Consider the following 23,921-nt stretch of genomic DNA (forward strand, 5'->3'; position numbering starts at 1 on the left):
TGTTGTACAGCAGTGGTTCTCAACCTTTTCAAGCCCTGACCCCCCAAAATAATCATATTGCATTGCAAGGCGGTGTGAGCTTGTAGACTATTTTCACAATTCTTGCCTCTTTCTTATATTATTTGACAATTTAGCCAATGTTTGATCAGTTTTTAAAGTATAGTTTGTTGATTACTTTTGATGCAGTAATGGTCTTTTTTCTTTTTTTTCTTTTTTAGGTATTAAAAAAGTCCTTAAATTGTCACTTCACTGTCATCTTGGGACCCCCCATAAATCATACCCATAGGTTGAGAACCACTGTTGTACAGGATTAGCCTGGTAAACCCCCCCCCCCCCCCCCCCCCCCCTTCCGAAATTAAATACAAATGAGATTTCCAGAGGGAGGGTTTACCGGTCTAGTACAGGATATCCCAGTCATCTGGACTTCCTTGCTAGGTTGCTGGTAGCAGCCTCTCATCGAAGGCACAACACATGCATAAACAAACTAACACGCACACAGGCAGGCACACACACACACACGCACGCACGCACGCACGCACGCACGCACGCACGCACGCACGCACGCACGCACGCACGCACGCACGCACGCACGCACGCACGCACGCACACACACACGCACACACACACACACACACACACACACACACACACACACACACACACACACACAGACAACAGACCAAATGCCATGTTTTCTAGTCAAACTACATTTTAAAGCAAAAAGAGCAGTAGTGGCAGAAAACCTATATAGAAGAGACACTTATGCAGGGGGAGATCCTATGTAACAAGGGCCTCTAGCTGCTTCTACTCTCAGTCAGCAAATACTCAGTGTGACTAGGGTAAGGGTCTGAAGTCCATTGGCAGGGGAGAAAGTCCGGGAAGGGAGCCATGGAAGGTCCCCTAAGAGGGTGAAAGTAAAGCATGCACACAAATCATGTGTTGTCTGGATATCAGACCTTTATATGACGTATCATGTCAGAGTGAACTCTTAGATTCTCGGAAATGAGGAAACTCAGATGTTGTTGTGGGACTGATAGGGTGAGAAGTGACTAGACGTGATCAGGAAGGAGGGGGCCCAACCAAAGGGAATAAACGCACAATGAGGGTATAAATGAGGACGAGATATTATATTTAAACAGTATTGAATGGAGATGAGCTCATGAGCATTGTCTGCTATTGCTATGCTGTTGTAGCCTGACCGCTCGCAAATAAACTAAGACTGATGGAAGATCTGCCTGGACTCGTGTCTTCCCATCGACGCACCTGGTGCAAAGAGTATCTTATGTGTACACACACAGCCCTTTTCATTAGAAAACATAATCTAAAAGTATGTGTCCATAAACAGCGAACAACTAAAATACACTGATATGATAAACAACAAGAAGAGTGGAGGTCTGGGGTTTGGGTTTGTATCTACGACGGACTCGGCTGCATCACTTCCCAACTAATCTCTCAAGAACAGATTCAGAGCTGCGCTCAAATGCAAAAGTGAAAAACACTGCGGGCGCTGTTTTTCCTTTTTATTTGACCTGGGATCCTAGATTGCTTCCCACCTGGTGAAGATAATCCTGAGTCAGCAGATCACCTATAGGTAGGCCTACAAATTTTGATGCCAATACTTTTGTACTTTTACTCAAGTAAATTTTGAATACTGGACTTGTAACAGAGTATTTCTACAATAGGTATTACTTAATTAATTTACCAAACAACCATTCAAAATTAAAATATGGAGATAAGAGGTTTCTGCCCAGCAGCAACAACATGACAGTGTGACATGTGATTAGGGCTGCAAGTTGCAACTATCCATTATTCTGTCAATATGTTTTTTATTTATAGAATAATAGAGAAGCAAAATTTTAAAATGTTATTTTTCATATTCAACAAATTAAACCTATCTTCATATAATAGGTCTTCACTAATACTCATGATAAAATGGTACCATTTTTTTCTACTTGGTCTGTGTCTCATAGGAGGGCTGTGGACAGTCCAGAAACCCGTCTACCAGTGACATCATCGTTAGGCATGATTTTTTTTTTCCAACAAGATTTCACATTTTTTATTTAGATTTTTATTAACACGAGAACAATGGCTTCTTTTATTGCATTGCAACTTTCCAGGAATAGAAAGCCTGCAGTTTCTATTAGCTTGGATTCCCCATTGATGATGTCACTGGTAGACGGGACTCTGAACTGTCCACAGCCCTCCTCTGAGACACAGACCGAGTAGATTTTTTTTTTACCATTTTATCATGAGTATTAGTGAGGACCAATTATATGAAGATAGGTTGAAAAGCGGTGAAGTCGTCCTTTAACTACTCAAGCCCTATTTATTGTAAGCTTGTAGATCTACTATTTTAACTTTTTTATATTTCTTCGAATGACATGACCAAAATTATGTAATCATTTATTATTAATCAATTATTTTAATAATCATTTTTTTTAAACTATAATCAATTCGTTTTATTTACTGCTGCACCCCTACATGTGACAGGCACTTATAACATGTGACTGTCTGACAGTCAGTTATTAGGCTACATTTAAAACACCCTTCAAAAAAAGTAACTATATTTGGACTACAACATGTCTTCATGTGATTGTTTATTCAAACCATAACCTTAATGGGGTTTTCCCTGAAAAAAAAATGTTTAAATGGCAATTTATTCTTCAGAATAATTACATCAATTTGATGTTGGAATATTTAAATCCATGGTTATGGTTAACCACCTTTATGTTGCCATGTCGTGATGCTCATTTTATAAAACTTGAAACTATGAAAATCTGATTCTGGTGACATTGGGCCCCATTCACCAAACTTACATTTCTTCTGCATTTATTTGGTGTAGAGCAGGGGTCTTCAACAGGGGTCCGGGACCCCTATAGGGAATAGGGGGTCCTCAGAGTTACTACAGGGGGGCCACCAAATATGTGTGGATAGGGAAAAGGCAGAAGTTATAATACTTAAGAAAAGAGTGCCAGACCATTTGGCAATATTATTGACCCTGAAGTGGATAGATAGAGAACAGGTGATGTAAATAAATAACTGTTATATTACACATATGGCTTTTCATCACGAACAACAAGCATATGATTTCAAAGACCATCATAATTCAGAACAGATTGAAGAAAAAGGAGGAGGGGTAAAAGAAAAAAGACGCTGTAGTAGCAGACGTGGCAGTGTTGCCATGTCTGCTTATTATAAGCGACTTTGAAAATAGCCGACTGATAAAACCGTCTATTTCCTCCGAGGTGGAAAGATTGGTGACGCAAGGTTATTGTTCAGAGTGTGAGATAACGGTTCTGCGCGACTACGCCTAGTGTTGCCAGATTTTGCGAAAGAAATAAGCAACCGGGTCCATGAAAACAAGCCCAAAAGAAGTAGCTTATTTTTCCGTTATCTTACATTCTGAACAGTAGTAAATTGGCCTACGGACTGTCTTATTATAAGTCTATGAGTGAACAGTGCCGAGATCTTGCTAATATTAATGAATTCAACAAGTACTGTATAGCTGGAAAACATCATAACAAAGAGAGAAGAAGCCTGTTAACTTCATCTCTTTTTTTTCTTTCTGAGGAGCTTTTATAGCATCAACGCTGACGCCCTGTTGATATCAGCAAGTTGAAACCAGTGTAGGACTATGAACGCGTGCTTATTGTGAAGTTACATGGTTATGTATGTATTTAGTTAGACGTCTAACGGTGGATGTGATGACATGACGGTGATGTAGACTGAGCGAGCTATGTTTATAAGTACACGCGAAGTGCATTTAAAGCTGAATAAATCCACCAAACAGACAAAGGACGGTGCCGTGCATTTCCCTGGAGGGACTCATTGGAAAACATCACAACAAAGACAGAACCAACTGCTCACTGTTCATCTAAACATCTTCTGGAGCAGAGTACTCTGCTCCAGGCCGTGACCCCCCAAAATAATCATATTTGAACTGGGGACCCCCACCCTGATAAGCACTTTAGGGTCATTCCAGAATTGGAGGACATTTTACGTCCCACCCAAGAAATGTCAAATAATCCATTTACAAAATACTAAATAATGCATTTGTCGTGTAACTTTTACTTGTCCTGAGACCAAATCTAAATCAACTTGGAGATTTAAAAAAAAAAACATATTTAAAAAAATACCAAATAAGTCTGTAGTACCCCTAAAATGCAAGTTTTCTCTTGTCCCACCCCCTTGGTTGCCAAATTGAATCTCAGATAAAACTGTTAAAATGACATTTAAATCTACTTTCTTTTGCATTATTTTGTTCATAGATGTCTCTTGTAGATGTGGAAACATATGTTTTAATTAACCTAATATTGTAAATAAGTATTATTATGCAAGGAACCTGTGTCCCACAACTTGCATGCAACCCTGTTACCTTAAACCTTTTAGCATGGTAAAAGAAGAAGAAAAGTGTGAGTCACATGACACACTAGAAGTGACATCATCAAACACTTTCCTAACATCATGGGTAGAGCAAAGGCATCTCCTCTCTTCTATTATTCATATTTGTATAACATTGTCAGCCTTACTTGAATGTCTCAACCTCACGCAACCCTGTTATGCATATTTCCAGAATAAGATAAATACTTGACAAAAAAAGATTTACTTATTTATTTATGTGAGTTTGTCTTCTTGGTAAATGCTAACATCTAGCTAAACAGCTAGCTTCTATTCCTGAGAAAAAGCTAACATTAGCATAGATTTGCAATCCTGTTACTTGCAGCCCTGTTACTATAACCCATATAAAACATGTAATAAAAATACCTTTGATGCCTGAGCTGAGCTAATCAAGCTTTTGATAGTATATTACCTATTATTGATGAATATGTAACAGAAAATTGTCAAATAGAAGGTTATTTTTTCAAAAATTCGGAAGCCCAAATGTCCTCCAATTCTGGCTCAGTACCACAGATAAATACTGTGAAAATACCCGATCTACAAGCTCACAACGCCTTGCAAGGCGCAGGTGTTGTGAGCTTTTAGATCAGCTATTTTCAAAATGTTTGCCTCTGTCTTATATTATTTGACAATTTGGCCAATTTTTGACCATTTTTTATATTATAGTTTGTTGATTAATGTTGATGCAGAATGGTCTTTTTTCATTTATTTTATTTTCTTTTCCTTAAATTGTCACTTCACTGACCCACTGATCTAAGCAGTAGCAGTGATGTTAGGCTTTCAATGTAGTTAGTGGCTGGCTGCCAGGACCCAGGAGTGGTCATTTGAATGGGTCCCAGCCCAGTGCACTTTGTGATTCTATGAGTCCCAATAAAATAAAAACGTTTCCCCATTCAAGGTGCATGCATTGTTCTCAAGGCGAAAAACTAAAAAACATGTCACTCTTTGCCTTTCAAGAATATTCAATTTGGGAGAGACAAGCGGATCGATCCGAGATGCAGAAAAACAGGCGGTGGGGTTCAGAATGAATGGGAGACTGTGTGTGAGGACAGAGGATGACATTCCTGACGGGGCATTATGAGGAGAGCATGGATTTAAGCAGATGGTAGCAGAGTTTTTTAGCAACCAGGTCTATGAAAACAAGCCAATTTTCCCCCGTTATCTAATCTTACACTCTGAACAATAGTAAATAGGTATACGGACGGTCTTATTATAAGGATATGAGTGAACAGTGCCGAGATCTTGCTAAAGGAATTCAACAATAGCTATAGCTGGAAAACATCATAGCAAAGAGAGAACTGTTATCCTCAAACTTCATCTATTTTTTTTTTCTTTCTGAGGAGCTTTTATAGCATCAACGCTGACGCCCTGTTGTTATCAGCAAGTTGAAACCAGTGTAGGACTATATGAACGCGTGCTTATTGTGTAGTTACATGGTTATGTATATATTTGCATAGTTAGTAGGCCTATAGACGGTGGAAGTGATGACGTGACGGCGATGTAGACTGAGCGAGCTATTTTTAGTGCATACATGAAGTGCATTTAAAGCTGAATAAATCCAAACAGACAAAGGACGGTGCCGTGTATTTCCTGGAGGGACTCAGTGGAAAAATCACAACAAAGACAGAACCAACTGCTCACAGTTCATCTAAACATCTTCTGGAGCAGAGTACAACTCTGCATCAACACTTGATATGTTGAACCCAGTGATCAAGTTGTACAGAATAGGTAAGTTATAGTTTCATACTGGTTATTCTCAGTTGTGGAAGAAGTACTAAAATGTTTTACTTGAATAAAAGTATCAATATACCACAATAGGCTAAAAGTCTGGTAATCAGAATTGACTTGAGTAAAAGTAGGCTACCTATACAAACCTATTGGCATCAAAATATAATTAAAGCCAAAAGTAAAATAGGCTACTCATTATGCAGTCCCTTTCAAGTTTTCAAAATGTATACAAATCTTTTGAAAATAGCAGATCTATTTTCAAATAGCCCAAATATATATAGATAAGTGGTTGATATATGTTTAGTAATAACAATCTAAATCTAAAAAGTAACAAGTAGTTTTCAAATAATTGTAGTGGAATAAAAGCACAATATTTTCCTCAGAGATAAGTGGAGTAGGCCTATAAGTAAAAAGTATTGAAAATTGGAAATACTCCACTAAAGTAAAAACACCTCAGAATTGTACTTAAGTACAGTACTTGAGTAAATGTACTTAGATACTTAACACCACTGGGTATTGTAAAGATATAGCAGAATGCAGCAGCAGCAGCTCTCAATTACCATATATTAATAGGAATTTATTTTCAATAGCTTCTAAACTTCAAATCTATTGACACAAAAATCAACTCTACAGGAGGATTTCTTGCACTCTTTATTTCTCATAACATATTTTATAACATATATTTCATTATCTTACACATTTTGTATTTAGGGGTTAACAGTTAATAGACTATTAATTGGTTGCTAATAAGAATTAATCATCTATTTAATTAAAAGAAATGGACTGACTTTATGTAACCAGGGTAAATCACTCCTTTTCAAGTGCATGGGCCTTGCTTCATGTTATATAGTGCCCAGTACACAACCTGAACCATAGCTTTATATTGTAGGCCACTGAGTAGTAGTCCATTGTCCACTGGAACAGTATTGTTGTCCCTTGTGGGTGTGGCGGGAGTGGTGAGTGTTGTTCATTCACACTGTATTATCAAACCGTGTTAATCCATCTATTAATGCACAACATTTCTGTGTCTGTCCCCCCCGCATATGTCGAGAACCATCTGAACGATCGATTTAAAACTTTGCCTGTGTATCGCATATATAATGTAATAATATATAATATTTGCCTTTGAGATGTAGTGGAGTAGAAGTAAAAGTACTGAACATTGGAAATACTCCAGTAAAGTAAAAATGCCTCAAGATTGTACAGTACTTGAGTAAATGTACTTGTTTACTTTACACCACTGCTGGCTACCAGGGCCGTACTTAGGGATCAGGAGGCCCTAGGCAAACCCCAGTATGAGGCCCCTGGGTCGGGACCCATATGTGGGTGGTGGACCAATTTTTAAGGGTCGCGAGTAAATAACCCTTTATTTTTTAGATATTATAATATATACTAAATATTTTAGGGATATTTTAGATTTTAAACGTTGTGCAGTGCACCGGGAGCAATTAGGGGTTAAAAGTCTTCTTGCTCAGGGACACACTGCTGACCTGGCCTGGAATCGTACTTGGGACATCCAGGGCCACTGGCTCCTCAGGTGGGCTCACTAACCACTCGGCTATGGCCACCCCAGAATTATATAGAGAAAGGGAGGCTCCATATTTGATATTCTTTTAATCAGACACACCGACCCCCTCCTAAACTCAAATGACATGAAGGCCAAGCATCCAACATCCTCCAAGCTCAAACTTCAGTAATGAACATTTTGTCTCTAAACAGGAAACTCTTGGAATGATTACGGGAAACCCGATAAGGGCTGCTTCCTCTGTTTTACTGGGAATTGGAACTGTAGTCTAAACAATACCAGGAAAGCAGAGACTCAGGCCAAATTACGTGGTTGTTTAAGGACAGTTATAATGTTTTCACTATTACACAATAAGATACGATGAAGCTAAGTTTTCAAAGCTAAATTGAGGGTATAGTGTGTAGAGAGAATCGCTCTAGATATCGACTGCTATAAAACCCACATTTGTATTTTGATAACACTCAAACATGTCATAATTATGTCTAATTCTGATGGCATGTCATAATAATAATTAGACCTATTTCATCCCACATAGGGCTAATTTAGTTTTCAGCGATACCCAGCTGAGTGCTTCTCAAGTGAGTGTGTGTGCCCAGGGCCCAGAATTGAACCTATATGTTCAGCTTGCAGGCAGGTTCACTACACACAGGAAGAAAAATCATCTTTGTGTGCTCCTTTCTCACTGACCATCCACAAAGTTAACATTTATTTGTACATTCATTGTTTTGTTTTGATTGTTTGTTCCACTTTAAACATATGTTTTCTCATGCCAATAAAGCTCCTTTGAATTGAGTAGTAGGCAGTGCCTACTTTGTCCACCAGTGGGTGCAAGACAGCATCACGTTCTGTTTAACATTATAATTCTGTTTTTAATATCACAATCCAAATCCTATCCATATGTTAACTACTTCTATGGAGTGCAGAGCACTGTTTTGGTTGGCAGGCATACAGAGAACGGTGATGTTGAACACTACGCCTCCCACGTTCCATCTTTGTGGTCAAAGATTAATTCACTGATAACCAGCCAAACGCCAGACTTATGGGTTAGAAGAAACTGGCATGACTGCTGGAGTTGACATTGATCTGTAGCTCAATGCTGACATACAGTATGCATGCAGATAAAGTGAAGTACAGAAAAGATACATTATACTCACTAGGGTCATGTCACAGCAGTGAAGGATAAAAGCTCACAACAGTCACAATGTGACCCATTATGAGCTTGTAGATCGGCTATTTGTCGAGCGACACGTTTTACAACAAAGTATAAATCATCTGTCTTTGATGTGTACACAAGTCATGGTTTCTGCTATATTGCCAGCCTACAATATAACTGATTAGGTGCAGCACATACAACATTTAATGTAACATGCCCAGGTATCTACAACTCAAGGTTCTATCAAAGTTCAACATTGTTTGATGCTTGGGAATATGTTTTGGGTCACTGCCCTGTCTTTTAAAAAGACTTGTTTACTTTACACCTTATGTTACTCTTGTTCTACATTCAACTTTCATCTACAACCCATTTCAAATTAAAGTCCTTATTCTATTCCTTCATTTCAGACCAGTCTCTTCAGTCAAGCCTGCAGCTGAAGATGAGGCCTCCAGTACGAGCCAGGACCGTGTCCATTGAAATGGAACCTAAAGATCACATGGACTTCAGTAAGATTGTCCTCTCTCTCTTACTTTCCGTTATTCCTTCCTGTTGCAGGGCTATCAACTTTTCACTATAGGATTATAATGGCACAAGTATCACAATAATGATGATATCATGATAATAGGGACAGGAGTTTGGGATTTCTTCACATTTCTTAAAAAAAAACGTGTACACTTGAAGCGGTTAATGTAGCGTGACGATACACATTCCCATTGCAGTTCATATTGACCTATTGAATACTGGCATCCCTGTTGTAATGTGGCCTGTTGGATTGGCTGTTTATTGGCTGTTTGTTTAGATTATCTACCAGTAGTAGTAGGGTTGGTTTTATTTTATTGTCTCCGCCAGGCCGAAAGGTATGGCGAGAGAGTATGTTTTGCACCCTGTCCGTCCGTCCGTCCGTCCGTCCGTCCGTCCGTCCGTCCGTCCGTCCGTCCGTCCTTCCTTCCTGTCCGTCCGTTAGCAGCTAATCTCCGACACCGTTGGCCCAGTCGCTGCCAATGTTTTCACATGGCCTGTTATAGCGCCACCAGGAGGCTGATTTGTGCAAAACCCATTTTTTGATATTACTCCTACAGATTTGATCCAAACGTCATGCAAATTGGTACACAGTATCTCTATAGTCATGTGATAAACACGGATCTGTCCGATTCCCCATATTCCATCCTCATTGGCTAAGGTTGGCTTCCAAAGTTTGCACGATTGGTCCGTTTTTAACAAAATACCTCAAATCATGAACGCAGCTTGTGATTTCTGTGAAATTTCACACGCACATTCCCTCTAGGCCGAGGAAGAAATGCCACCCTTTTCACATTGGCCTGTTATAGCGCCACCAGCAGGTCTAATTTAGCAAAACACATTTTCGGAACAAAATGCCTCAAATCATGAATTCAGTGTCCGATTGCCGTGAAAGGCCTAAGAATTAATGGCCCTTTTCACATTGGCCTATTATAGCGCCACCAGGAGGCCACAATAACGTACCTGACCTGGCAGACACCTGTGCTCCGAGGAACACTTTATCTAGTTTTATCTCTGTTATTACTGCAGTTATTTGTATTGTTATTATATGTTTATATATGTTTATGTTTTCTTTTTAACATGCAGTGGAGCTGTTTAGGTTGTGAATACATTTCGAAAAATTGTTAAAGTTAATTTAAAATGTTTAACTTTTGTCCTTTCACAAACAGACCGTTTCAACAAGTGTTCATCAAAACATCTGAGGAGCAGCAGAGTTGCCATGTTGAACCCAGTGATCAAGTTATACAGGATAGGTATGTCTAAAATTAATCTTATTCCATGTATTGTGCAGCATTTGGGCCACATGCTGTATTAAAGGCATAGTTTTTATTTGTATTTTTCAGCCAAGGTGGTATGAATTTCTCACTAGTAGGGGTATGTGTTTGGCTCCATCTGGGACACATGTGAAACATTCCATGATGTTTTTGAAGAGCCTTCCTAATTCTAGGGTTGATATTAACATTTCCTAGAAGGTGGATGGACGTCACAAAGTAACATGCAAACTTGCGAGGCGCACCGTTCCTCCGAGCCGCACTATACTTATCACACACCCTGTCAGGGGTCTGCCTTCAGAATAGCCACACCAGGTGTGGCCCCCAGGGCAGGGGCCCTGGTGCCGCATGCACCAGGGCTCCAATACGCACCAAACATGGCACAAACACTGTTCAGGGGTCTGCCATGACTATAGTCAGGGCAGGGGCCCTGACTATAACCCACAGGCACCATGTCACGGTTTGAGTCAGGGCAGATTGTAGGACCCAAGTGCAGGAGAGACGGAGGCAGAAGAGATTAGATTAAAGGGTTTAATAACTCAAAAGACAGGGATACAAAGTAAGTGCTGAACTCAAGACAGGATCACACATAACAGTTTAACAATGAACTAGCAACCAAACACTGGGAACAGGGAGATATAAATACACAAGGACTAATTAGACACAGGTGAACACAACCGACAATCAACACTGGGATAGGCTGAGGGACTAAGAGGACACAGGAGGAGAACATGACTAATCAACACGGAGGTGAGACAAGACAGGTAACAGTAACTAGGCACAACAGGAAACAATACTACAAAATAAGGTATAGAACATCAGCAGGGCAACAACAACAGAGTAACAGAATAACAAGACTACATACAGAAAAGAACAAAGGCCTAATAAGTCCAAGACCTTATAAGGGCAGGAAGGTCTAAATAATAAAGTCAGAGTGCGCGGCCCGAGGAGCGGACCGTAACAGGCCTACAGAACAGGCCTAAAGTGTCCACGACCATATAAGGGCAATGGCGGTCTAAATAATAACATCAAAGTCCACGGCCCGAGGAGCGGACCGTGACACACCAGGGCTCCAATCCGGACCAAACTTGGCACAAACACTGTTCAGGGGTCTGCCATGACAATAATTGAGGCGATGCTTGACAGGCAAAATCCCTCAACAGCGACATCCGCAGGCAAAGATTTCTTTTTTCATTGCAGTTCTAAAAGGCTTTAGAAATGTGACAGAACAACACCTGCCATGGAACACTGGAGTGGATTGTTATGTTAAAACTTTTTATACATGTTTGAAGGACCATGACAAAGACTTTTAATGTGTGGTAAAACTGAATGTCATGAAACCTTTAAGATCCTTCCTTATTAATACTCCTTCCCGGATTAATGGCGATATTTTAGTGCAGCCAATTCTCTTAATGTAAGGGTGGTATGAAGTGTATTTTACATTGTGTCTATGTTAAAATGTTTAACTTTTGTCCTTTCACAAACAGACCGTTTCAACAAGTGTTCATCAAAACATCTGAGGAGCAGCAGAGTTGCCATGTTGAACCCAGTGATCAAGTTATACAGGATAGGTATGTCTAAAATTAATTTACCTAACATCACATACAGCTATATAATACAGAAGAGTATTATATGGACCCTTTTCGTTTGATTGATGGTAAATGCAGCTGATGGTAGGCTATTAAGTATAAACGTACATGGGTGTTGTGGTGTTTTGCTAGTCATTGATTTTTATATAAACTGGTTAAGGTCCTTCCTGAATAATGGGGACATTTTAGTGAAGCCAATCCTCCTAGCCCATTAGAACAAAGAACGGAAAGCATCTGTGTTACTTTAGATGAAAACTCTTAGGATTTAGAACAGTGGTTTAGAAAAGGGGTTCTCAAAAATAGCAGATATACAAGCTCACAGCGACTCGAGTCACTTTGTGCCGCACTGTGAGCTTGTACATCTGCTTTTTTTAGAATTTGTTTGAAAAATCTTGAAAGTGCTTGAAAGTTTTTAACACAAATCTTCTCTTCTGGGGGTCCCTGGCACAAAACATTTTCAGATGGGGGTCTGCGGCCAAATAGATGAATTTACTTAAAAGTACTTAAAATGAGTACAAATACTAAAAGTAAATAAATTGAGTGAAAATACTTAAATGTAATAAAAGCCAGAAAAAGTAACTAATTTGAGTTAAAGTACTTAATGTCACTAAACTGAGTACAAATACTTAAAAGTGGGGGCATGATGGCGCAGTCGCCTCACAGCTAGAAGGTCCTGGGTTTGATTCCCACCGTGGACGCTGTGGGCACTTGGGTCTCTTCTCTCCTCCGCGTCATCGGTGCCCATACCCTAGGTGGAGTTGGTGAAAGGGCCTTTCTGTGTGGAGTTTGCATGTTCTCCCTGTGTCCCCTTGGGTAGGTACCCTCACAAAAAACGTGCAGTAATCCTGGTATCTATACTAACTCCGCCTGGTCAGCCGGGGCGCCTGATGGAGGGGAAAGGAACTGGTTGGAATAACGTGTTCCTTCCATGCGCTACGTCCTACCGGGGAAACTCCCCCCTGTCGGGTGATAAGAAGCGGCCTGCTCACTCCTCATGCATTGAAGGAAGCATGAGCTCAGTTCGGGGCTCTCCCTGGGCTGGCAGAGGGAGAGTAGCACCCAGGATTACAAGCTTAGGCATTGGCACTGGGTGAAAAATGGGTTACAAAATTGAGGGATGAAATTTTAAAAGAATACTTAAAAGTAATTAAAGTGAGAAAAGTAACTAATTCAAGTATAACTACTTAAAAGTTCTTAAAATCATTAAAAATACTAAATAAACCTAAATTGCACATACTGTATGGGGCACTACAGCAGTGTTACAACAGTTTCTAACATTTCAAATGACCATTGCTCGAATCAGCGCAAATAGAGTAGTACCGCCTGGATATAAGCACCCACACATAATTATTTTGGCTAGCACTAGGACACTGTCAAACTGGCGTGGATGATGGATAGTATGGATGAGCAGCCTTGTGGATTCTGAATAAGGAAACAAATACAAATATTTACTGCAGCCTGAAAATAATATGCCACTTTTATGGTGTAAAGCCTTCACACATAATACAATTTAATTGGATGATAAATAGAAGGTGGAGACCAAGAACTTCATTTGTTGCAAATTACCAAATAAATATATAAATGCTATTTTGCATAATGCATTGGTAATCTGTCATTGTTTTCTATCTCAGATACCTGTTCCGCCCTGCGCCCAATGAAGCAAAAACATCTCTGCGGTGAAGAGTTCACCACAAAGCCTAATCTTAAGAGTTTCCAGAGAACACATACCGGAGAGAAGCTTTACTGCTGTGAACAATGTGGGAGGAGGTTTTGTAAGTCAGGAACATTAAAAGTTCATCAGCGTATCCATACTGGAGAGAAGCCTTTCTCCTGTGAACAATGTGGAAAGAGTTTCCGTCATTCATTAAGTTTAAAGATTCATAAGCGTATCCATACTGGAGAGAAGCCTTATAGCTGTGACCAATGTGGAAAGAGGTTTTGTGAGTCAAGACAATTAAAAATTCATCAGCGCATCCATACTGGAGAGAGGCCTTACTACTGTGTCCAATGTGGGAAGAGGTTTCGTGACTCAGGACAATTAAAAATTCATCAGCGCATCCATACTGGAGAGAAGCCTTACAGCTGTGACCAATGTGATAAAAGCTTCACCCAAAGGCCGCATCTTGAGAAACATCAGAAAATACATTCTGAAGAGAAGCCTTACTACTGCGTCCAATGTGGAAAGAGTTTTACTCAACATGGTAATTTAAAGAGTCATCAGCGCATCCATACTGGAGAGAAGCCTTACTATTGTGTCCAATGTGGGAAGAGGTTTCGTCATTCAGCAGGTTTACAGACTCATCTACGCATCCATACTGGAGAGAAGCCTTACTACTGTGTCCAATGTGGGAAGAGGTTTCGTCATTCATCAGGTTTAAAGATTCATCTGCGCATCCATACTGGAGAGAAGCCTTACAGCTGTGACCAATGTGATAAAAGCTTCACCCAAAGGCCGCATCTTGAGACACATCAGAAAATACATTCTGCAGAGAAACCTTACAGCTGTGACCAATGTGAGAAAAGCTTCCCCCTAATGCGGAGTCTTGAGAGACATCAGCGTATCCATACTGGAGAGAAGCCTTTCTCCTGTGACCAATGTGGGAAGAGTTTCCGTCATTCATTAACTTTAAAAAATCATCAGCGTATCCATACTGGAGAGAAGCCTTACTGCTGTGTCCAATGTGGGAAGAGGTTTCGTGAGTCAGGACATTTAAAAATTCATCAGCGCATCCATACTGGAGAGAAGCCTTACTACTGTGTCCAATGTGGGAAGAGGTTTTGTGACTCAGGACAATTAAAAATTCATCAGCGTATCCATACTGGAGAGAAGCGTTACTGCTGTGAACAATGTGGGAAGAATTTCCGTCATTCAGTTAGTTTAAAGGGTCATCAGCGCATCCATACTGGAGAGAAGCCTTTCTACTGTGACCAATGTGGGAAGAGGTTTCGTCGTTCAGCCCATTTAAGGAGTCATCAGCGCATCCATACTGGAGAGAAGCCTTACTGCTGTAAACAATGTGGTAAGAGGTTTCGTCATTCAGCCCAATTAAAGAATCATCAGCGCATCCATACGGGAGAGAAGCCTTTCTACTGCGAACAATGTGGCAAGAGTTTCCGTTATTCACGCAGTTTAAAGAGTCATCAGCACACCCATACTGGAGAGAAGCCTTACAGCTGTGACCAATGTCATAAAAGCTTTGCTCGTAAGGCTTATCTTGAGTTACACCAGAGAGTTCACACTGGAGTGAAGCCTTACTACTGTGAGCAATGTGGAAAGAGTTTTCTTGACGCACATAAATTACAAATACATCAGCTCATCCATACTGGAGAGAAGCCTTACTGCTGTGAACAATGTGGGAAGAGTTTTCGTCATTCAGCAGGTTTATTGTATCATAAGCGCATCCATACTGGAGAGAAGCCTTACAGCTGTGAACAATGTGGGAAGAGTTGTCGTACTTCAAGTATTTTAAAGAGTCATCAGCGCATCCATACTGGAGAGAAGCCTTACAGCTGTGATCAATGTGAGAAGAGTTTTAGTGCATCAGATAAATTAAAAATTCATCAGCGTGTCCATAGTGGAGTGAAGCCTTACAGCTGTGGCCAGTGTGGAAAGAGTTTTACTCAACATGGTAATTTAAAGAGTCATCAGCGCATCCATACTGAAGAGAAGCCTTACTGCTGTGAACAATGTGGGAAGAGTTTTCGTCATTCATTAACTTTAGAAATTCATCAGCGTATCCATACTGGAGAGAAGCCTTACTCCTGTGGCCACTGTGGAAAAAGCTTCAGCCAAAGCACCCATCTTAAGAATCACCAGAGAACACATACTGGAGAGAAGCCTTACTGTTGTGACCAGTGTAGGAAAAGCTTTGCCCGAAAAGATCATCTTAAAAGTCACCAATTACTCATGCATCAGCAGCGCTTCCATACTGGAGAGAAGCCTTACTGCTGTGAACAATGTGGGAAGAGTTGTCGTACTTCAAGTAATTTAAAGAGTCATCAGCGCATCCATACTGGAGAGAAGCCTTACTGCTGTGAACAATGTGGGAAGAGTTTCCGTCATTCAGGAAGTTTAAAGAGTCATCAGCGCATCCATACTTGAGAGAAACCTTACAGCTGTGACCAATGTGAGAAGAGTTTTCGTGAGTCAGCTTTATTAAAAATTCATGAGCGTGTCCATAGTGGAGAGAAGTCTTACAGCTGTGGCCAGTGTGGAAAGAGTTTTGCTCAACATGGTACTTTAAAGAGTCATCAGCGCATCCATACTGAAGAGTTAGAGAAGCCTTACTATTGTGAACAATGTGGGAAGAGTTTTCGTCATTCAGAACATTTAAAGTGTCATAGGCGCATCCATTCTAGAGAAAAGCCTTACTGTTGTGGCCAGTGTAGGAAAAGCTATGTCTGAAAGGAATATCTTAAGATACACCAGAGAACACACATTGGAGAGAAGCCTTAATGCTGAGGCCATTGTGAGAACATCATCCAAATTATTAGTCTTGACAGACACAAGAAAATACATACTGGACAAAAGCCTTTAATGCTGTGCTCAGTGTGGAAAGGATTTTACTCATCATCACACATTAAAATGTCATCAGCACATCCATGCTGGAGAGAAGCCATGTGCACCAAACCAACCAACGCATGATGTTAATGGTGGATGCTAGGTTTGTTGGTTTACCTGGTATCCTATAGTTTCAATGTACAGATTACTTTTATAGTATATTGTTTAGACCAAAGCTAGGTTCTTTCTTGGTTCCCTGGATAAGAGTGTCTGCTAAATGCCTTAATTGTAATAGTAAAATGTAAAATTGAATTCGGTGTCAAAGTATCTACATATTTAATTAATACTATATATTTACATAACAGTATTTTTTCCGACCAACTAGTATTTTTTTTTTTTTTTTACTATTGTTGCTAATTATTTTACCATTGTAATCACCATTGTGTGGAAAGAAATGAAGTTCAAGTCATACGTTTTGCATATAACCAATAATTACAGTTTTTTATCATGCTTCTTGCAATGTGAATGTCATTTTTTTGTTACACGAATCCGTTTATCTGGGTTCCACAGATATAACTGCAATCACCACACATCTCTGACGGATGCTAAACCTACGCCCACTGCTTTGGAAATGGATTTTCCCTTTTGTTTCCACTTAGTTTTACCAACAACGGCGGAGAGATTGTCCTCAGTCTCTAGTTGAGAATGAAGCTTTTAGAGTCTAACATTGTAAATGAATATGCTAATTTGTGCTGTCAACAAGTATTTCATTTGATTGAAAATTATTCTCTATTCTCTGCCCCAACATGCATTCTTGTGTTTCTACTCATTTGCTGTAATGTCTTGATGCCGCATGCAAAAGACAATACTAAAGTGTATTAAGTTTAAATGAAAATGTCAAGAAGATACATGTCATTCAACATTTAATTGGCACATATTACTATATATATACTATATATATACTGTGGTATATAAATCTTTTATTTTTCTATTCATTGCAAAGCTGACACATTGAATCACCACAGAAATGCACACAATTCTTAATGAAAGATCAGTTTTGTAGAAAAAGGTCAAATATTTTCTTGAAAGGCTTCTGTACTAGTCGAAAGATTGTTACAAATAAATAACTGCATAGCTGTATGTACAACATACATTCATGGATACTGCTTCAACCATGTCAGCCTTTATGAGGTGTTCATGAAACCTGTCATTTGTGATGAAGCAGCGAACAGTGAGTCGTGTGCAAAGATTTCAACATAAAAGCTCTGGCCACTATTGGAAAGGTCACTATTGAAAAACCCAATAAAAGCCGACATAGATGTGTTGAATTAGGTTTTCACGAATGAGCCATCTTGTTTTGAACCAGTTGGCGTGAACTGTGAAGTCTTGTCAAGAAGTAAATATCCCTATTAAAAATGCAACATGTTACTGATTTTGCTATTGTGTTTTGATCATGTGTTCTTTTAGTTTAGTCTTCAAATGTGTTTTTAACCCCCCCCCCCCCATCTTCAGCTTTTAAGCATATTTACAAAAGATAGATAGCAACTAAACAGATCCACTGTAAATTCATTTATTGAACATCCAAAAGGCACTTCTGCAAATACCCTGATCTGCAAACACCCTGAAAGTTTATAAAAATTGTATGCGTTTACAAGTGCTGGTATGGTCTAGATTGCCTAAATGATGTAAAATACAACAGCATTTTCAAGGAGCAAGTTGCCTAACTAGCCAGAAAACCTGTTAAATTCATGAATAATTCTATCAGATTATTGCAAAAACTAACCATGCTCTGAAAAAGTTCTCAAGAATCTAACTTCATTCCAATGTGAAAAGACAATACAAACATAACCAAACCTTTGTGAACATAATTTACATTCTTGATTATGCTGGTGTATCAAGAGCTCTGTTGGTTACATATAAATAAATAGATGGTTCTTTTGCAAGGCTTTGAATTTCAATGACATTTCCGTGAATACAAGGCTGAGAAAAGAAATACAGCTTTTCCCTTTTTAACATGTTCACATGACAGCGATGATGTCGATGATGATGGTTAAGAATGACGTGTTCTTGTATTTTTGTGTATAGAGATTTTTTTCTACATAGAGGTATAGGTAGTAGGCTGGTCTCTCAGGCCGCCATATGTTTTGGTCATCGCTGTCTGTCCTCATTCATTACACAACACGTAGAAGGTTCCACGAGTCACTGGTACGACATTTGACAAAGTTATATTGAGAAACTCAAAAGTACACCACTTTTCCCTTCTGGGGATTATGAGAGCATGTCTTTGGCATGTCCATCACAGTGTAAAACACAACCACAGTCCCGCAGTCCTAGTTGTCCCGTCTGTGATGGGAATAAGCCAGATTGTCTCTACTCTTTGAGTCTCTCTCATGGTACTTTTACCCATCAAGTCCTCCTCAGTCCTCCAGGAGTGAAGGTGGGGATAAGGCCATTTGTCAACCATGTTCAGTCTGGTTTTGGGAGTTTCGTGGATGGGGGAGGGGTCAATCAGGCCAGACCGGCTTCCCGGCACATATGATAGAACTGGCCACGCTGGGAGATCAGGTTGGAGGGGGAGTCCATCTCTGTGATGTAACCTCTGTCCATCACGATGACCCTTTAGAGAGGGAGATAATTAAACATCAGACGACTAAGTGTAAACACCTGCATTGTTCTTTTTATTTTGCAGTTAGGGTAGACACAGAGCGTGCGGCGCTAAAACCACCTAGCTGTTCCCAGATCATGGGAAAACATGGCTTATTGTTTTTTATAAAACGGTTGCTACGTATACCTTGCAAGGTTTTGTAAAATAAACACAGTAAAACATGCAATTGAATTGATTTAAAACAATCATCCTTCCACCAAGCAATGTAGTCCTTTGGTGATATCTAGCTGAATGTTTGCCAAGCAGCCATCTCTTCTATTTCTGTCTCCTTCTTTTGTATCTTGCTCCTCTATCCCGTCCATCTCTTTCCACCATTAATCAATGCTTTGTCCACTATAGTAAATCAAAAGTCACAAAAAGCAGAAGCAATTTGTTTGTGCAGTAATACTGATGTGATTTGGACATAGGTGTGTGTTGATAGAGTATTTTATAATGTATTTGAACACAGGTCAGTCAAGTCAATCAAGGACTGGAACTATCCATTTTATAATTAAAATTTTATGAACACCAGCCTACAGTGTAGTACTTTAGCGAAATGAAGCCGAAGATTGTGGTATCAACTAATATTGTTGTTGTTGTCTTTACTTATATCAACCGTTCAACTGTCTGCGGAGAGAGTACTACCATACACCACGTGCCTCCTCCAAAACTAACCTCCCCAGTTAGTTACCCTTCTCAAACAATCATTATACAACAGGTAGTTCCGACCAAGCAATCTGATTGGCTGAAATAGCTATCTAGCCGTGCTTCAAACCAGCATCATAGCACGGGCCTAATCACATTAATAAATCACTCCGCACTGCAGTCCGCTGTCCGCACTTGATTAGACCATATATGGCACAGCTGTGCTGTGAAGTCACGCTGTCCCACGGTAGGAAAACAAACTCTTCTCTTTACAGGGAAACGGACAATAGCGAAACATTTTTATTATTAATTGCCTCACAATATGAATACATTTGGATGTGTTTTGTTGGTAACTGTTGTATAATCGCAATATTACACTCGAGGGTGTGCTTTACCTTACATTATTGGCACTTCAGTGATGCGCGCGGAACTCGGCTTCGCCTCGTTCCTGACCGCATCACTGGCGTGCCAATAATGACGGTAAAGCACACCCTCTCGTGTAATATTGCTTAAATAGCAGTCGCCAGTGCACATGTGAAGGTGTCATATGTTTTGCTAAGCCAATCAAATTAACCCATTCAATCCGTGAACGCATCTGTGTGATGTGTTCGCATCATTTTAAGATTTCTTTGCCTATTCAAAAATCGCAGATATACAAGCTCATAGGGCGGCAACGAGCACCACGCTATGAGCTTGTAGATCTGCTACTTTTACAAAATCTTGACAATGTGTGCAAATCTTTGAATATATTTATATTGTATAGCTATGAGCTTGTATATCTGCTATGTTTGAATAGCCAAAGATTTTTTTTAATGACACAGATGCGTTCCTGGTCTTGGATTAAGTTATGGGAAAATGAACTGGAATCGGGTATGCCACCTTGTGGAAACCTACAGTAATGCACAGAGCCTCTCCCTGTGTCAGCTTCCCGCCCACGGACACTGTCAACAGTGTTGCTGGAGCCAAGCCGGAGGCAGCACTGCAGGGGAAAGGAACCTGGGTCTCACATAGGTGTGAGAGTGTTTTCTCTCTAAACTACGTCCCATAATCTTAATTTTATGAGGATGTTGTCCCAAGGTTACAAAGATGAAGAATGTTGAGGTAAGATCAAGAAGATGGGGCTGATTTAGATACTGAGATTTGCACTTTTTTATTCACTGTCTTCTAGGAGAAATTACATTTTTGCATACAAAAATGACAAAGGAAAAGGAGTTTTTAATCTTGGGGTCATTTTGGTGATCATCGTGGGTTAGGTTGAGTTTTCGGGATTAGGCAATATGCATTCAGATGTGGTCGATGGAAGATCTTAACAAATAGGCCTACATGGCATCAAAGTAGTGTGTACGAGAGTATGCGTGATCCTACCTGGTGTAGTCCATGATGGTGTTGAGAGTATGTGTGATCCTACCTAGTGTAGTCCATGATGGTGTTGAGGCGATGAGCGATAGTCAGGATAGTGCAGTCCTCAAACTGGGTGCGGATGGTGGACTGGATCAGGTTGTCTGTCTCCAGGTCCACAGCGGCCGTGGCCTCGTCCAGAACCAGGATCTTGGTCTTCCTCAGTAGAGCCCTGGCAAGACACACCAGCTGGCGCTGACCCAGACTAGACACGCAGAGAGACAGACATGGAGACAGACAGACAACAGGAGACAGGGAGGGAGGTAGAGAGACAAAACTATTTTCAATCTTCATACCAGCTTGGATAAGGAAGATTTATAACGTACTAGACTTGAGCCCGAATTCGGTCAGGCATATTAAGGTTTAGGCAGGTTTGTATGAAGGGATTGTGAACTGTATACAGTAGGATGTTTTGAGTGCACTTAAGGTGTGTTTATTCTGTGTATGTCTGAGCAGCTGTGTAAGGTTCTTAATGTTACACATTATTACACTATGCAAAAATATGTTATCAGATTATGCGCTCATGTTTTATTACATTATGAGCTTATCATTACATTATGAGCTTTTATTACATTTAGGTTATTATGTTATGAACCGCGATTACATTCTGAGATGTTAGTACATTATGAGTTGCAAAAAAACATTTTTAAACGTTTGAATTCAGTGAAAAGGAATAAAAAAATAAAAAAATACAATACAAAATACGAGAATAATAATGTATAGACATGTACTGTATGTATAGTCTGTATGGATGTTAATGTGAGGGGGTATAATGCACAGTATGTGAGCATGTATAATTGGTGCAACCTGTATGTAGGCTCTAGTAGTTTGTGTAAGCTGTATGTATGTGTGGCATGTATACCTGAGATTCTCTCCTCCTTCAGAACACTCATGGTTGAGTTTGTCTGGCAGACCTGATACAAAGCTCTTGAGGTGGGCCAGCTCCAGAGCTCTCCACACCTCCTCATCAGAGTAGCCATCAAATGGGTCCAGGTTCATCCTCAGAGAGCCTGAAAACAACACCGGGTCCTAGAGAGCGGAAATACATGTGCGTTAAGATGTCTGTATGTGAAGTGGTGATAGCAGACTGAGGTCCCCCCCCCCCCCCCAACCCAGGGGGGGGGGGATCATAATAGGTGAAAATTCTGCAAAAATCTACAAGCTCACAATGCGTTGCAATGTGAGCTTGTACAGTAGAACACATACAGTATTTGCAAAGCGATTTGGTGTATGTGGAAAAAGGAGGGGGTCAAGTACAGAGCAGACCCCATTGAGGGACCCCGGTCAAGGAAGTATTCAGGGTTTAAGTGGTTAACTGGAAATAATTGATATCATGTACAGCAATTAAATTAAATTTATCTGATCAGTATACGTCCCACAGAATACATAAAATCTGCCTAAAATATGAATACACTTTTAGCAAAATTTCAATATTCTAATTTGCAGAGCAATGTTACAAATGAACAACAATTGCATTTTACCCTCATATATGTACACTTGTAGCCTACAGCATAACAAAAATAATTATGATATGTATTAATAGCGGCGCTGGCATTACATACAGTATAAGACAAACAGACTTGAAATGGGACATAGTGGAAAAAAAGGTTTTTGGTTCTTTGCCACACACATTTGTATATAACTTTGTAATGCTACTGACGTTTGCACGCAACAAAGCGTTGCATTGCGGGTTTTCCTACAATAGATGTCGTGAAGGGAGCTGACAGACGTTCTTGGTGTCAATCAATCAAGTTAGGGTAACTTGATTGATTGAGGTGACAGATGCTACTTGCACAGCCTTTGTGATCTACTGGTAGATCGCGATCTACCTTTTGGTGTATCTTATACAATTGCATATCGTATGACACACTTTGAAATAACTAGATTAAGGGGACACTGACATACCAGCTGGGTGGAGTTTTCCACTCAATTTAAAACAGTCCCTCCTTGTGGTCTGACCCGCCCACTCAGTGGCCTTCTCATTCAAAACAAAAGGCCACACAACACTCAGGCTGCATAGTGTGGCTTATGCCTGCTGCGACTGCAACACACAGCAAACCTAAAATGTTTTTATTTTTATTTTATATCTGCTTTTTCATATTCTATCTGCTCTGATTAATTTTGTGCCTTTTTGTTTTTTCCTTTTATAAAATTTTCTCACAACTGTGCCTACAACTGTCCTGGGGAATGAGGGTGGGGGGAGGGTGGGATAGGGGTATGTAATATTTGTACTGTTTGTCTTTTGTGATACGATATGATAAATTGTATGTGCAGTATGCTTGCCCCTGGGCCTTGTACTAAAAAACTAATAAAAATATCTTGAAAAGAAAGAAAACAAAAGGCCACATGGTGGAAAACCAAACGCGTAGATAGAGGCTACGAATGTTATTTAGATAGCATGGTGTTTAGACAGATTCTAGGTTTGATGTTGTTTACCTATCCTTAGTTACTAAATTGTTTTTCTTTCCACTGTACTTACGTCGTTTGGTGACTAGAGTTCATGTCTTTTACTCTAATCTTGCACTTGTAATTCACGCTGCATTCTGTAAG

The 23,921-nt window shown here is 39.9% G+C and overlaps 2 protein-coding genes across 2 annotated transcripts in view; one reads left to right on the plus strand and one right to left on the minus strand.

Moving 5' to 3' along the window:
* Positions 1 to 3,692: 3,692 nt before the first annotated feature.
* On the plus strand, positions 3,693 to 16,285 carry LOC311054772 (uncharacterized protein; the record flags this gene model as incomplete). Its single annotated transcript, XM_084070777.1, has 6 exons — positions 3,693 to 3,800; positions 5,971 to 6,126; positions 9,212 to 9,310; positions 10,493 to 10,576; positions 12,082 to 12,165; positions 13,815 to 16,285. The coding sequence occupies exons 2-6, from the start codon at positions 6,093 to 6,095 to the stop codon at positions 16,283 to 16,285; spliced, it is 2,772 nt and encodes a 923-aa protein (XP_083926903.1). The 5' UTR covers positions 3,693 to 3,800; positions 5,971 to 6,092.
* Positions 16,286 to 16,978: 693 nt separating this feature from the next.
* Positions 16,979 to 23,921, minus strand: part of LOC311056133 (multidrug resistance-associated protein 1-like) — a 59,041-nt gene continuing 52,098 nt past the window's right edge. The window contains exons 28-30 of the mRNA XM_084072531.1: positions 22,234 to 22,400; positions 21,382 to 21,576; positions 16,979 to 19,301 (exon numbers count right to left, since the gene is read on the minus strand). Of these exons, the coding sequence (XP_083928657.1) occupies positions 19,193 to 19,301; positions 21,382 to 21,576; positions 22,234 to 22,400 (471 nt within the window). The 3' untranslated portion in view covers positions 16,979 to 19,192. The remainder of the gene's footprint in view (positions 19,302 to 21,381; positions 21,577 to 22,233; positions 22,401 to 23,921) is intronic.

The sequence above is a fragment of the Gymnoscopelus microlampas genome, assembly GCF_963454915.1.
Source record: "Gymnoscopelus microlampas genome assembly, chromosome: 11".
Taxonomy (NCBI): domain Eukaryota; kingdom Metazoa; phylum Chordata; class Actinopteri; order Myctophiformes; family Myctophidae; genus Gymnoscopelus; species Gymnoscopelus microlampas.